Genomic DNA, 14,694 nt, shown 5'->3' with positions numbered 1-14,694 from the left:
ATAGTTTCGTTTAAAGAATATTTATTATTTATTAGCTTGTGAAGCCTGAACATAATGCAAGACAAATACTTAACACTTGAGCTGAAACTACTGAATTCAGGCAAATAGTTAGCAACTAAATATAATTTCTATAATGTATACATTTAAATACCTTTAATTTATTTTATACAAGTAATTTTAGTGCTGAACTTCAAAAAAAAAAAAAGTACGAGAGATATTTATACGCTCAGCATGACCGTCTGATGCTAATTTGACATTTGAGCGGTTTTGTTTCCAGAAGATGAAATGGTACAACATTGAGGGCTAACAAAAATGGCGGCATGTCTGAAACCATAGAGGCCTCAGGTTCAAAGTTTACATACATCCCAACAAATCTTAGCAACCATACCCTTTTTGTGCGGCCACAATAGGTAAATTCACTGACTAATATAGCCGCTATATCGTCTAGCCCATCTTTATCGAGCTGCATTGCACTAAGGAACCTTTTAAAACAATTTAGGAGAAAGTTTTAACCACATTTATGTGATTGTAAACTAAAAGGTGCAACTGAATAGATTTATCATTTGGAGACATAACTCATTCAGTGTTGAGGAAGGATGAACATTACTTTTTTTGCAAAGGGTTTTTTTTTAATTCAGTTTCCAACTCAATGTGAATTGGTCAGCAGGCAAAAAACATTCCCTCATCACAAAAAATGTTGAGTTTTTGTGCAATTTTCCTCCAGAAAATCTGTAAATAGCACAGAGGACAACAGAAGAGCAAGGACAACAAAAACAAGATAAAACTCCCTTTAATATGCAATGAGTCATTTTTCAAGTAACCTTTTTTCCTAACGTCTGTTGGTAACAAAACAATACTGTATACAAACACAAAATTGCTACATTAATGTAAACAAGATATAAAAATGATCATTATGGTAATAAAACAAGTATTTGCTGCAGAATTGCCCTTTTTTGTTTCACGCGAGTTTGTTTTTCCTTACACCAACCAACCTCCACCAAACTTGCGGGGTAAATTTTTTTTTTTTAATATCCCGAGACATTATGGCAACATAACATTCAAACTGTTTTTTAATCCTTTTGTTGGTTTAGTCACAACACTCTGATGCAAAGTTAAGTGGTTTGATGTTACAACTGGTGCTGGAGCCTCATGTACATGTCAGCCATGCATTTTTTTTTTTTTTTTTGACACTGCATTCGTTTACTTTATACACTGATATATTAATGTGTTAATCTCCAATTTGTCAGCAGTACATGTAAATCGTTTGAGAAGCCTGGTGGCTGCTTTCAGAGGAGTTTGTCATGCAATCTGGCCATTCTGCACCTGTTTGTCCAAAAGAGAAATCATAAAAGAACTGCGTGAACAGAAACAGAGGAGTCTCTAAACTGACGGACATAGTAACTGCTGAAGCTGACACTCCCATTCAAGGCATTAGTGAGACAGTTTTCGTGCTGGCGTGTGGAGCAAACAAGGTGTTGCAGAGAAGTAGACTTTTAAGGGGAAAAAAAAAGTATATATATATAAAAAAAAAAAAAGGACAAGGAGGTTACTGGGATTTGAATTCACAAAGTGAGGAAGTGGTGGCGTTGTGTAACAGGCTCAAAGGATTTCCCCTCCATACACCTCCCTGCAAAACCGCTGCAGGTTGTTGGATCATACTGGATGCTTGTTTTGTTTTTTGTTTTTATTTTTATTTTTTTAAGGGGGGAGACAGACCTACACACAGACAAAAAAGTGTGGCTTTTGACTGATCTATGACTGGAGGTGACCGGGTGGACTGGAGGATGAGTCTATGATAAGATGTTGGACATGAACTCGTAGAACCGTTTGGAGTACTGCTCCGGGTTCACCGTCGAGATCTCGGCCCCTGCCTGTGGAAGAGAAACGGGAAACGCCTTACAAACTTTTTCACTTTGATGCACTGAATGTTTTCACAGCTTTTGTTTCACCGCAATATCACACCAGAAACAAAGACAGAAAAATAATCAATGTTTTCAAACACTTGTTGGAGAAATTGTGGTACACAAATTAAGACTTCAGTTAAAAGTAAATCCAGAAGTAGTCAAGTAGATAATCAGAAAACCGACACAGCTTTGGCTAATTCCTGCAGGACCGGATTGGTCAGTTTATAAATATCTGCTAGGATCACTATGAACAGTTGATACCGAATACATAACACTCAAGTGGTCAGTTCTTTGTAAACTATGTGGCCTCAATTAGCCTCAAGCTGCTTCCAGTCTGCTGCTGATGATTCAGCGCATACTAAGGATTGAACTGGAAGCTTTTTGCCACCATCTAGTGACCAAAATGTGAACTACATCTATTTGTGATTTTTTTTTTTTTTTTTGCAGCACCCAGCTTTATTTTAAAAACTTTAAACAGCATTCATTGTACAGAACCTTATAGTGATTACATTTTAAACCATGACACTGGAAAATTTGCTATGCCTCATGTCACTTATTCTTGATGCATCATATTCAAATTAGGCGGCAGGAAACAGACTCCGATGTCTTTTGTAGCCAGTCTGGTTTGATGTACACAAAAAACCACATGATTTTGGCATTTAAGCATAGCTGTTATTTATAAATGCCAGATTATATTGAAAGGAAAGAGTGACTGGCAATATAAAATCAGCCTAACGATCAGATTATGTGATTTATGCGGTTTCAGATTCATTGTCACTGCCAATGAGATATTTTTGCTACCATATATTTTGATAAAAATGTTTTTCTGATCTCACTCAGCAAAACTCTGATGCTGCTGTACAATTAGTCCTATTCATATTTCAATTCTAGTTTTCTGTCCAATAAGAATGGACTGTAAATAGTCTCAGATTATGTTATACCTCTGAATACTCTTTAACTAGTTCCAACAGAAAAAAAGGAAATAATTTAATTACTTCTTCTCCACCCAAACTAAAACATTTTCAGCACCACCCAGGTAATAATCCTTTTAACATTTCTAGAATTACCGAACAGTGAATTAACCACTGAAACCATAAATAATACAAATAATCAACAGTTCCTGTGAACCAACACAAACATTTTTTAATAGAGCTGGTCCATCTGCCATTACTGTCTATAGGACTGCTGGAAAAAAATCCACAGTGCTGTGTCAGGGCTGACAACAAAAAGGATAAATTAATTAAAAATATGTTTTCCATACAGCAAATTTGGCCTTTCTTCTAAGTGAGAAACAGGTAGTATGCTTTATCCTGTCATCTGCCTAACGAATCAAATCTGGACATGCAGAGCTTTATCTAGACCTGAAAAAAAAAATGTCCACGCTTTTCCACATGCAAACTCTGAACTTTAAACTGAAAACAGGATAGAAAATCTTGTTAATCAGCCCATGTCTAGTTTCCAAATTTATGAAAACTACTATTATTACAACAACTTTAGAAGTATACTGTTATTTAGTTCTCCTGCTGCAATAAATGTCCTGTGTTTCTACACTTGATTTAATTGAACCAAATCATTATAATTTTAATATTAACCAGTAGGTTTCTATTCCTTACTGCTGATTTGCTAATAAAAACAAACAAGTTGTGCTTAGCATAAACTAGCAACCAGTTAACTCCCCAGCTCCTTTGGTTGCTGTAGATTCACTTTAAATCTGCTTTGCCAGAAATAGCAACGACTGTTAAGCCACTAACTGGACCTGCTGGACCAAGAGACCATCTAATCAGAGAAAAGCCAAGATGCAAACTGCCTGTCTGCATTTGTGCCAACCTTTACTCACAGGAATAGTTCTCCAAATGTCAATATTGTTCTGTACACGCGTATCATTTACAAGTGAACCTTCTGGTTTGTCCACAAATTCAAAGTCAAAGCCTTCCTGTAAGCTACCTGCACGCCTATGTTTGCCTCCTTAATCAACAGCAGCGCAATAAATTCACCTATAAGTGAGGGCCGACTGATTGAGGTCTCCAATTACATGCTGCTCCTAAAACAGCAACTATGTAGAGAACAACAATTAGCAGTGCGGCAACACCGCTGCATCCAAACACTCGTATTAGAAGACTCACCCCATGTTTCACAGTTTTGGCAGCATGTGCAGCTTTTTTCTTAGCGTCGTAGTGCGTGAGGATGTCAATAATAGCCATGAAGTAAACCTCCTTCTTCACAGCACCTGGAACAAGAGTAACAATCATCTTTTGTGACCAATTAAAAATACTGATATTAAATATTGAGAGACAACCACAGCTGATAAAGATGATGAATTTGGGTTTATTCCTGGTGGCTTTGCAGAGGTATTCACTCCTCCAACTTATTTTTACTCTTTGGCACATTGCAACAATAAACTTTGATGTATTATATTAGGATTTTATGATCATTTAAAATACCTCGTCACACATTTTCTTAAGTCTGGACTTTGCCTATAAATACATTGGTGTTCACAGGAACAGACTGGACAGGTTTGGTTCCATTCCACTGAAGGGATTATGAGTTAATAGTGATGCGCAGCGTCACACAAACAGCTTATGCATTTTCTCAGATAGGCATATAGTTCAAATTTGTTCTGGATTTATTCCACATAATTACAAGCAGAGCTTCTTGTAGCTTGCTTTCCTCATGGTGTGAATCACTCGACAGATTCTCCCACCTGAGCTGCTTTTAGTTTGCTGCTCCTCTAGAGTTACTACAGTCTCTCTTTTTTCAGATGATGGGTTGAGCAGAGCTGTGTGAGGACATGGTTTTATGAGGTTCCTCTCTGACATGTCAGCTGGGTTTGTTGGTTTATATGATGCCGTTTGTTCACTAAAAAAAACCTCAGAGGCCTTCACAGAGCAGCTGTGTCCGTACCGAATGCAGGTGCAGCTCATTCACTCATTCAGAGTCGTCGTTGGTCGCACTGGATATTTATTTTGGGACGTCAGCGTAAAAACGGATAAACACTTCTCAACTACACTCCACTTTCTGTCAGATTCGTCCCATAAAATCCCAAAATCCCATATTAAAGTTTGAGACTGTGACATGCCAACATTTTTAAGTAATTCAACCAGCATGACTACATCTGAAAAGCATTTTACGCATCTTGGACTGCTGATAACATTTCAATATTTCTGCCTGATCTGACTGAATTAATGAACTGCTTTGAACTTTAAAAACCTGGATGCTCACTGTCGTGGCTCTTGATTGCGTAAACATCCACAGAGGGGTCGAACTCCCCGGGGCCAAAGAATCCTCCACAGTTGAGGGGGTTTCCTGGACTGTCCGGAGGCGTGCCGAAAGAACCAGTCAGCACGCCTCGACCCATTTCGTCATTCTCAAACTCCTCCTCGTCCCCGGCGCCCTCCACGTCCATCTCCTCCTGCTCTGCCCGCTCCACATCATGGATGCCTACCAGTAGGCTGTAGTCCATGATCTTGAGTGTGGCCAAGAACTAAAACACACACGTGGGGAAACCTTCATTACTCAGGGCTCCTACTGGAACATTTGAATGGCAGAAAGCTTATTTTAGATGTATCTGTTGAAGCAGAGCTTGGTGGGTTAAAACATCAGGAGAACAAACCAAAGTTTCTCTACCTCCACATCCCGTTTTAGCTTCTCCAAAAAGTACTTCTTGTTATCATCTCCTATCTTTAACTTGTGCCCTTCATTCAGGAAGTCATTGTCTTTAAAAGTAGGAAGCTCTTTAGCCTGAGGAGAGAGACACATTATATCAGTTTTCCATCAGCCGCTTTAGTTTTTACGGTGCAACTAAACAGACTTCTGTGCTTCATCTATTGTTGCATTTTTGAAACATGAACTCTTCAAAACAAGACTCAGAACATTTTGATGTTAATATTTTAAATGAGGCCATTGCACAAGGTACTACCAGGGAGGATCTGCTTTCGTTCTGCCTAGAACTACTTAATTTAGCTGTCATTTGACAAGTTTGCAGCTGGGGTCAGAGGAGGGGGGTTATTTTTGTCTCCTCATGCCTGCAGCCATCAGCACACAGGATTAAGGTTTACCTTCTCCTTGTCACTGGCTTCCCTTGCAACCGTAGAACCCTAAGACCGGGAGAAATAAAAATAATAATAAAATAAGAGTTGAAACCCACACAAAATAAATCACAAGAATTTTTTTTAACACAGCGATGCATACACAGGAACAAGAAGTGAAACTTTTGGGTTGATAAAAAGGATGTGAGATTGGTATGACGACATCAAGTCATCCTTTATCCTAAAGCTCAGCACAAACTGAGATTTAACAGGCTATATCAGTGAGCTGGACTTCTGCTCTACTCGAAATATTTTTATAACTTCACTATCCTTCCACCAAACTTTGATGCTACCATGAAATAAACTTTAGGAATTATTTCAAAATAACTACATGAGAAAAAACAAAATGCAAACACAAAGCAGGCACTTTTAATTTATGGCTCATCAGTGCAAAGCCAAACCAAATACAGCTGTTGGCTAAACATTGATTGCTTTTTCCTAGAAACTGCAGTTTTGCTTCCGTTTCGTCAAGAGGTAAAAATGCAGTAAAGCTCATCTGCATCGTTCTATACTCCAGGATTCATTGTTACTGCATGTCTGCACGTGCTGCAAGTCCCAATTCCTCTCTTTTCAGACTCAAACCTTGATTTATGTTCTGCTTACTGACAGACAAACAAACAAGTTGATAAATGACAGAAAAACATGTGAATGGAAGCCTAAACGTATGAAATGACAGGTGGATGGATGAACGGAAAACTGGGTCGGTGGAAGGATGTAAGGACGAGCGGACTGAAGTGAATGGATCGAATGTTGGATGGAAAGACGGGCAGTCTGGTAATTGCATTAACAGACTGATGGATGCACGAATGGATGGACAAACAAATGGAGAGAGGGATGGAGACAAAAGTTTGACCGCTGGAGAAACACATCAGCCACTCCATAAGGATAAGACGGTTTAGCCGATGGATGGATGGATAACGTGAATCCATGAAATCAAAGTCAAAAGTTATATACCGTAATCTCAAGTCAATGTTCTGGTGCATAGCTGCAAAAATCCTTGTGTAGCAGCATTAATCTTCAAACCAGGAGATCATCAAATCCTACAAAGTCAGTTTTAAAAATGTCTAAATTTATCCAGTCATTTAGCAATTCTAGCTACACCGTGCTACACGCTTTTCTTTTGGATCCTAAACATACATCGGTGACCCCGGAGCATATTTGTTTTTTTTCCCCCAAATACCAAAGGCGAACACAAGTACGGGTAGAATCCTGATCAGTTTCCTACCTTTAGGTCGTACTTGCGGTGCACAGTGAGACGATGGCTGAAAACATTCCGGGTCACTACCATGTACGTCTCCACGCCATCCACCGTTAGCCTGTACATGCCCAGGAACTGAGGGAGCAGCGTGTTGCCATGACACTCCACTGTGAACTGGAAGCAACGAGAGGAGACGAGCGCAGGGTGAGTGGGAGTGATGGATGAAATATTCAGCTTACAACGCTGATTAAAACTCAGCGCAGAGCTGCTCTTCTGTCATTTTACTTTATGCATCAGTAGTTAAAGTGACCTGAGACGAAACAGATATAATTGTTTCTCCACATACGGCTCCTAAAAAAAAAAAAAGACGGTTCTGAGTGAGTCTACCTGATGATATTTCTTTAGGATGTTGTGCATCTCAGCGATGTCCTCACTGGAAACAGTTTTGATTACAAAGCGATGGTCGTAGCTGGTCAGGAAGCGGTTGCCGAAGCGGCCCTGGGAGTCGCTGTTGAGCGGGGCACTCCTGGTCAGGGAGTTCTGCCAGAAGATGAAAAGTTATTACTTTTTAACAACTAATGGGAATTTTAATTTCTTTTGCTGGTGTTTGGTGAATCATTTAGCAAAAGGTGTGTAACCTGGTAGTCCTGGTCGTCGATGGCGAAGCGCTCCCTCAGGTTTCGGAACACCATGGGACAGTACTCTTTAAACTTAAAGCGACTCGGTAGATTTTCTCTGATAGGGAGGAGAGAGATAAACGGTAAATGTAACAAAGTTCTGAGCTCATGTTTAACGGGAGGGGAAAGAAACAGACGAAATCATGCTTGAATGTAGATCGCCAAGTTTACTTCCGCTAACTTAATCATGCAAAGGTGGCAAAAGCAATACAGCAGTGATACTAGCTGTAGCTTTGTGTAAAATCATTGGTCCATTTTGACATTTCACTGAGCTTCTTGTGTGAAATGTGAAAAAAAATAAAACAGTACATCTTCTAGTTTCCTGTTTTATTTTTCTCTGGTAAAGATTTCTAAGTTTGTAAGATTTCTAAGTTTGTATTTTTAATCACAAGTCGTCTTTTTTTAAAGGATAATTCTTTGCACAATAGAGCCATAAGAAAGGTTTAAATAATAAGGTGACCCACGTTTAAACCTGACGCCTCTAATAAACAGATCATTGACAAATACTAAACACCAGCTGAGTCAAACAGCGATTTACACACTGTGAAGATAAAGGTCACAGACATAAATTGCATTTTTATATACAGACCATTAGCGACTGCATTTCTGTGTGAAAGTTCCCTTTTCTACCAGCAGGCTCAGTGTTTAAAGAAGTAAGGATGTCCTGATCCAATCCCAGGATCTACCAAACCTGGATTTTCTCCTTAAAATTAAAGTATTTTTACCTTTTACATTTACTTCCACAATGACAGAGAGACTGTATTGGCTGCTGCAGATTCCCAGCCATCTGCTTTACATGAACTGCTCTGAACACTGGGCACAGATAACTGTCAGAGGAGTAAAGTTAGACTAGCAATAGCCTGCAACCTCAGCAAACAGCGGCAGATGGAAAAGGTTTCAACAGGACAAGGTGGAAGTTCACTGAGGACTATAGAAGTGTGTGTCGAGTCAAATTTAACAACAAATGATCAAGCTAGGCACATATTAGGTCATACCATGTCAAAAGAAACTACAGCAGCTTTCTGACTCAAGTTAATTCAGAGTTGAAACAAAATACTGAGGCTGTGCTGTAGAAAGCCAAAAAATAGCATTTTAGATGGCCACAAATATTATCGGAATATTGTGAGAACAGAATTAGTAATACTCAGTAGGTTTGCTGGGAAATTAAGACCAATGATTGTAGGTGAATATCTAAAATGCCTCTCAGATGAAAAAAATGTTCTTGTCAAATTAGCAGTGGGTTCGAAACAGGTTTTAAGGAACTTTTAGCTGAAAATTTGTAAGAAGAACCAAATTATCTGCACAAAATAACACCTTCATCACTTAAAGCAAAACTAAATTCCAGAAAGACTTTACAGGATGTTACAAAACGTTCTGTGGAGCATCATGAAAAGCTTGACAATAAACTCTGATTTAGCTGACTGTGGTAATTACATCCACAATTTGAAATATTTAATATTGCACACCAAACATGAACAATACATGTACAATATAAAAATGGTGCTCTTTTGAAGATACATCAAATTAATGATACAATACACTAACAGAAATTATAGCTTGTATTTATTTAATGTCCTTTAGCAAGTGACAGTATTTTAATCTAATGGTTTTCCATTTTATTACAGATTTTCCCCTTGAAAACCAAAGACAGCACATGAACTGTTATACGTACTTGTTAAATAGGTGGTTGTCCACTTTGATCTTACTGTAGGCTTTAAAGTCATCTGGCATCAGCATCACAGGTACAGGCACATTACTTAACTCATTAATCTAGAGGAGAAAAAAGGAGAAGAACAAAGGTGGTCAGAAAATTGCGCCACAAGAGCCAAAGCAGCAGATCTTTACACAAACATTCCCCACAGTTATCAATCCCATGAGGCAAAGCGACTGACGACTTATCGTGAACTTATTAATATTATAAGTCTTTTAAATAAGATACCAGAGAAACTGCCAGAGTTTGTTTTTCTGGCTGCATGGAGCACAATACTGCAGTAAGGCCCATCCCCCACTTGTTGCTGCATACTGCTAAACTGAACGGCCACACTGGTCTATACTAAACTGGTCTATCCGACGCGCGCTTAAACCCAACCCCAGGTCACTTCTTTAACAGTGGTGATTGCTTTTTCCCCTTTTCAAACATCACACAAACTGACCAGGTGCAAACAAAGAATGCGTGCCTGGCATAACCCGATACAGCACGATATAATAACACGGTCAACAGAAAATATGAACACACCGAGCACACCCAAGTTCATCCATACAAAGCAGGAGCGCGAGTAAGCATGCGACTCATACCTTGTTGTGACAGTCACACCCACAATAACACACCCACCACCAAGCGCTAAAGCCGCATGCTCACCTGTCACATTATCAATCTGCTCATTCTCTCAGATGCTGGTAAACTATTTGAATATTAGCTGAATTTTCCCACTATTACAAGGAAGACAAATTCAGTTTGAGTTTTTCCACCATCAAAAATTTCTGCAAACTCAGAGTGACAGAGGAGAGCCATCCATCATCCTTATTGGGATGACAATATTCTAAAACCAAAGAAGCTACAAGCAGCATATGTGCCGACAGCCTGACCAAGCAGCTGAAATCGGATCATTATCCTCTCATAACAAAAGAACAAAGTGTAAAACTGAATACGCTTTAGAAAGCTGAATTTAGTGTCCTTATTTTAGATTTTCTCCCAAGTGCATTTTACATTTTTTATAACTGTAATAATCAAGTTATTTTGGAAATAATTGGAATAATTGTCGTTTTAAATATTGTCGTGTGCTTCATATGCACCCATGCATAACAGTGAAAGAAACATAGATTTGCTTTCCCAAATCAACAACAAAATAAAAACAACAAAAAAAACACAGTTTCTAAGAGAAATTAGCATCATCACTTCCATGTGACTTGATCCTTAGAAGTTTGCGGCGGCAGCGACTCGCTCTCAGGCCGGAGAAACCACAGTTTATAAAGTGCTGCTGTTCAACCACGAAACACCGATTGTATCTGGAGAAACGCATCCAGAACAAAAGCTCGCCCAGAAAGACAATGAGATTCCTGTAACTGACATAAAAACAAAAATAAACATGCTGGCAAACACAAGAGGAGACAGGCTAAATGCCAGTGTGGCTGTTTGGCAAATTCTTTTAGTGCAGCAAGTAAATAAACCACACTGAAGCACTAACTTTTACCGTTTCTTTCTCTATCCCTGCTAGGCAACAATTAAACATCCACGAAACTTCTGACTGGAAGGGGACAGCTTTGATGTGAAGGCTGCTTGATGTTTCGACTCGGCCCAACACCCACACCTCAAATCATCAGGCCTGTGTGCAGCACCCACACACCCAAAGTTCACCCGCTGAATACTAAAGATGCTGCAGTGATAAACATCCCATTAATGGCCTCTCAAATCCCCAAGCAGAATGTTTTTTCTACCCCCCCAGCATACCACTAAATTTAGAAGGCTGCAGGTATTTTTCAGTTCTGGCAAAATCAACTCTGAAATGACAGAGTTATCGACACTGAAGTACAGCAAACTAATGCTGAGAATTACAATTAGCAGATTGGGAATTTGACAAAAAATAAAATCTGGATATAACAAATTTATGTAGAGTAGACATTAATAGTGGGATGGAGTTTTAAAAAAACCCAACAACATAGGAACCTAGATATTAATAACATTTTAGGTTAAGAAAGTCAAACTTCAGCACAACAATACAAAAAACAAACTGCTGCCTGGACCCTCAGGATTCTCCTCCAAATTATCCCACCAATCACAGTATAGATGGATCATTTTAACCATTTTCTGTTCCAACTAAAACCTAGTGAGTTTTACAGGATCGACTACAGTGTTCGTTCCAAACACAAAAACAGGAAGAAAAAAAATGGGTTATAAAAAAAAAGGAAGCATAACTGCCTCGAAAGGATAACAGAAGTAAGAAGAGATTTCAGTGAAATCCGTGTCAAATGCACCAATCAAAAGGAGCCTACTTCAAATACAAAAGAAAACATGTTTTTTAAAACTCCATTTCTTATCTTTTTATTCAAGAGATGCAATCTAACCGGCCAAAGTAGCATCACATTTCTACCGGTCTCATGAGCATTAAAATAAAACACTTATTTTTATTCAAATTCAAAATTCAGAAAGTGCTGCTTTGCTCTAGAACAACGGCAGGACAATTCTAGAACAGCAAGGAAAAGAAACAACCATATAATGGGGTCATATTACACATTTTTAGGACAAGTATTACTGTTGACTCATATCTAGTGACCAAATCTTGATTTATAGTTCAGATATAGAAACAGGAAGATAAACGGTAAATGGATTGAACTTATATAGCTCTTTTCCAGTCATTTTGACCACTCAAAGCACTTTACACTAGAGTCACATTCACCCAGTCGCACTCACAAACACACACACATTTATACACCGGTACGCAGATCGGTAGGCAATGTAAGTACATTTTACATTACAAACGGTTTATTTATGAACAAATTTAACAAAACAACAACAAATAAAAACACTGGTTAGCATGGCCACAATATACTGTGTATACTTGGCTTAATCAAAAAAAATTGAGTAAGCATCCTACCAAATGTATTAATAATTCAAGTAAAAATGTTTAGTAGATAGGATGTTATTCCATTTTGCCCTTCCACTTTTGAGTGACAGTGGGAGAGTAACAGCTGTTTCAGCTGGAGGTTTCTTCGCCACATGCTTGGCCAGGATGACTGACTGAGTAAAAATTGCTACAAAGTCAGTGACAGTCAACTGGGCTGTGCTTTTCTTAGACAAATACAGTTTTATTAATATATACCAAAATTTGAATTGACATGAAATGTATTAGAATCGGAATGTATACATTTGAATCCAACTCTGCCTTTGTTATTGCGTTGTATTGCTTTGAACTGCATTTCTGCATACGATTTGAACCCTGATTATCTTTGAAATTGCCTTGAGGTGGCATTTGTTGTAAAAAACGACACAAAATTGAAACCAACTAAATTGAGATCAATGTTGCCAAGTTAATGTGTTGTTGAGCCAGCTGAACATGGGTTTTTGCCAAGTCGCCTCAGTAATCCATTGGTGCCCTGAAGGGCAACTTATATCACACGCATCTATCAAAAGTGTGGACAAGTGCAACAGTTAAGGCAAAATCCAAAACTGCTTGTGCAACCCACTCCATCCATCTACCCATCACTGCACGGCCCATCCTGCCCTCCACAGAGCTTTTTTATATAGCCACAAGCAGCCTCAGCCAAAAGAGAATGCGATAGATAGATTTTCTGCTCTAATTATAGTGAGATGATGCAATGGAATAAAGTGCAGCAAAGAGACGAAGGAGCTCTACTCCAGCAGCGGCAAATACGAGCTCGGGAACAGGTTTGTTTTGAAAATCTGTGTAACCTGCTGCCTGTCCCGGCCCCTCCCACCTCACCATGCCTGCACCACAGCAACAGCACATCACGACTCGCCAACGGGAAAAAAAAAAAAAAAAAAAAAAAACAACAACAACAACAAAAAACACTTTGCAATCCATAGTAATCTGTGATGGCAGAATAATCCTCACTGAGAAAAAAATAAATAAATCTCTGGTGGGGGGCATGCAGATTTCCTGAGCTCAGATAACAGATACTATGCTCGAGATGGATTCTCTTGTATAGATTGCAGTTAAACGCTTATGAAGTTTATGCATTTCAAATAAAAACAAAATCGTGATTTCTATTATCTTTTTTTGGTGGGTCAAATATCAGCTCTAAAGTGGTAAAAAAAAAATATTCTCAGAAGGAAATAAAAATATGAAATATAGCAAAAAATGCTTATTGAAAACCAGTACTTCAATTTAAATAAAAAAAACTTTCCGTTTGATTGTAGTATTAAAGCAGAATGTAAGTGACAATCTTAATTTTTTTTTTTTTTTTTTTGCGATGGCTTTGAAGCACGAGAGCTTGTTTGACAGATGAAGAGCGGCTAGCTAGGAAGGTGTAGCTAAACGAAAACACGCCGACACACGGAGGTAGTGGTGATGAGCTTACCGTGTGATTGACTCCCCACATTAACACGCTCAGTATGGGCTCGCTTGCTCGGAACAGCTTCACTTTCTGTCCTATAAAATGCTTCTTTTTCGTCTTGGTTTTGCTGGCGCTGACGGCCGCCGCGCTGGTGCAGTTGGATGACATGATGATGCCGTCTCCGGCTGGCTGTTCGCTTCACGCAACAAAAACAACCGAAGAAAAATAAACCCGCAAAGTTAACGACGTTGTAAACTGAAATCTATAAGTGCATCGTGGTGGCCGCCTCGCTCTCGTTGAGTCTGTGTTACTAAGGTAGCAGGACTGCGTGTATGTATGTTGTTTGGGAGGCAAGTCAGCGGCGGAGCATTTTGCGCCGTCACCACCCTTCCTCCTCCCGAGCAGGCCGCGGCGGAGTCCAGCGAGGAGCAAGCTAACCGGCCATCGGGCTACAAGCGCCGCCGCCCTCGTTTTAAAAAAAAAAAAGAAAAGAAAAGAAAAAAAAAGCAACCAGCAGCGATGAAATGTCGCTGTCCAGCTCTTTTGTCGCCTTCCCTGTAAGTCTGGTAACCTGAAGCTGAGACTGTGCTGTGTTATTTGAAGGTGAATAATCCCTTCATGATGAGCTGGAGACGGTTTATCAACCGCCCGCCGCCAGACAAGCGATGCGTTTGGGGTGTCCTCAAGATGGCGTCTGCGCCGCACCCCCTGCTGGCGTAGTGGTGGAACTGCAGGGGTTCCCATTTTAACCTGAAAGAGATTTCACGTTTATTCTGGATTAGGTCATTTAAAAAAAAAGAATTTAGATATCAACAACT

General features: G+C 39.3%; 1 protein-coding gene across 1 annotated transcript; it reads right to left on the bottom strand.

Annotated features, from left to right (window-relative positions):
- Positions 1-773: 773 nt before the first annotated feature.
- pip4k2b (phosphatidylinositol-5-phosphate 4-kinase type 2 beta) lies at positions 774-14,576 on the bottom strand. Its single transcript, XM_005803039.2, has 10 exons — positions 13,901-14,576; positions 9,537-9,634; positions 7,826-7,922; positions 7,575-7,727; positions 7,215-7,361; positions 5,960-5,998; positions 5,529-5,642; positions 5,124-5,385; positions 4,028-4,131; positions 774-1,871 (listed from the first exon to the last, which is right to left on the bottom strand). Exons 1-10 carry the CDS (start codon positions 14,042-14,044, stop codon positions 1,791-1,793), a joined length of 1,239 nt encoding a protein of 412 aa, XP_005803096.1. The 5' UTR covers positions 14,045-14,576; the 3' UTR covers positions 774-1,790.
- Between the last annotated feature and the right edge of the window lie 118 nt (positions 14,577-14,694).

Source organism: Xiphophorus maculatus, chromosome 5, assembly GCF_002775205.1.
Source record: "Xiphophorus maculatus strain JP 163 A chromosome 5, X_maculatus-5.0-male, whole genome shotgun sequence".
NCBI classification, from domain to species: Eukaryota; Metazoa; Chordata; class Actinopteri; order Cyprinodontiformes; family Poeciliidae; genus Xiphophorus; species Xiphophorus maculatus.
The sequence above is the reverse complement of the archived record's forward strand: the minus strand, read 5'-3'. Positions and strand labels throughout refer to the sequence as shown.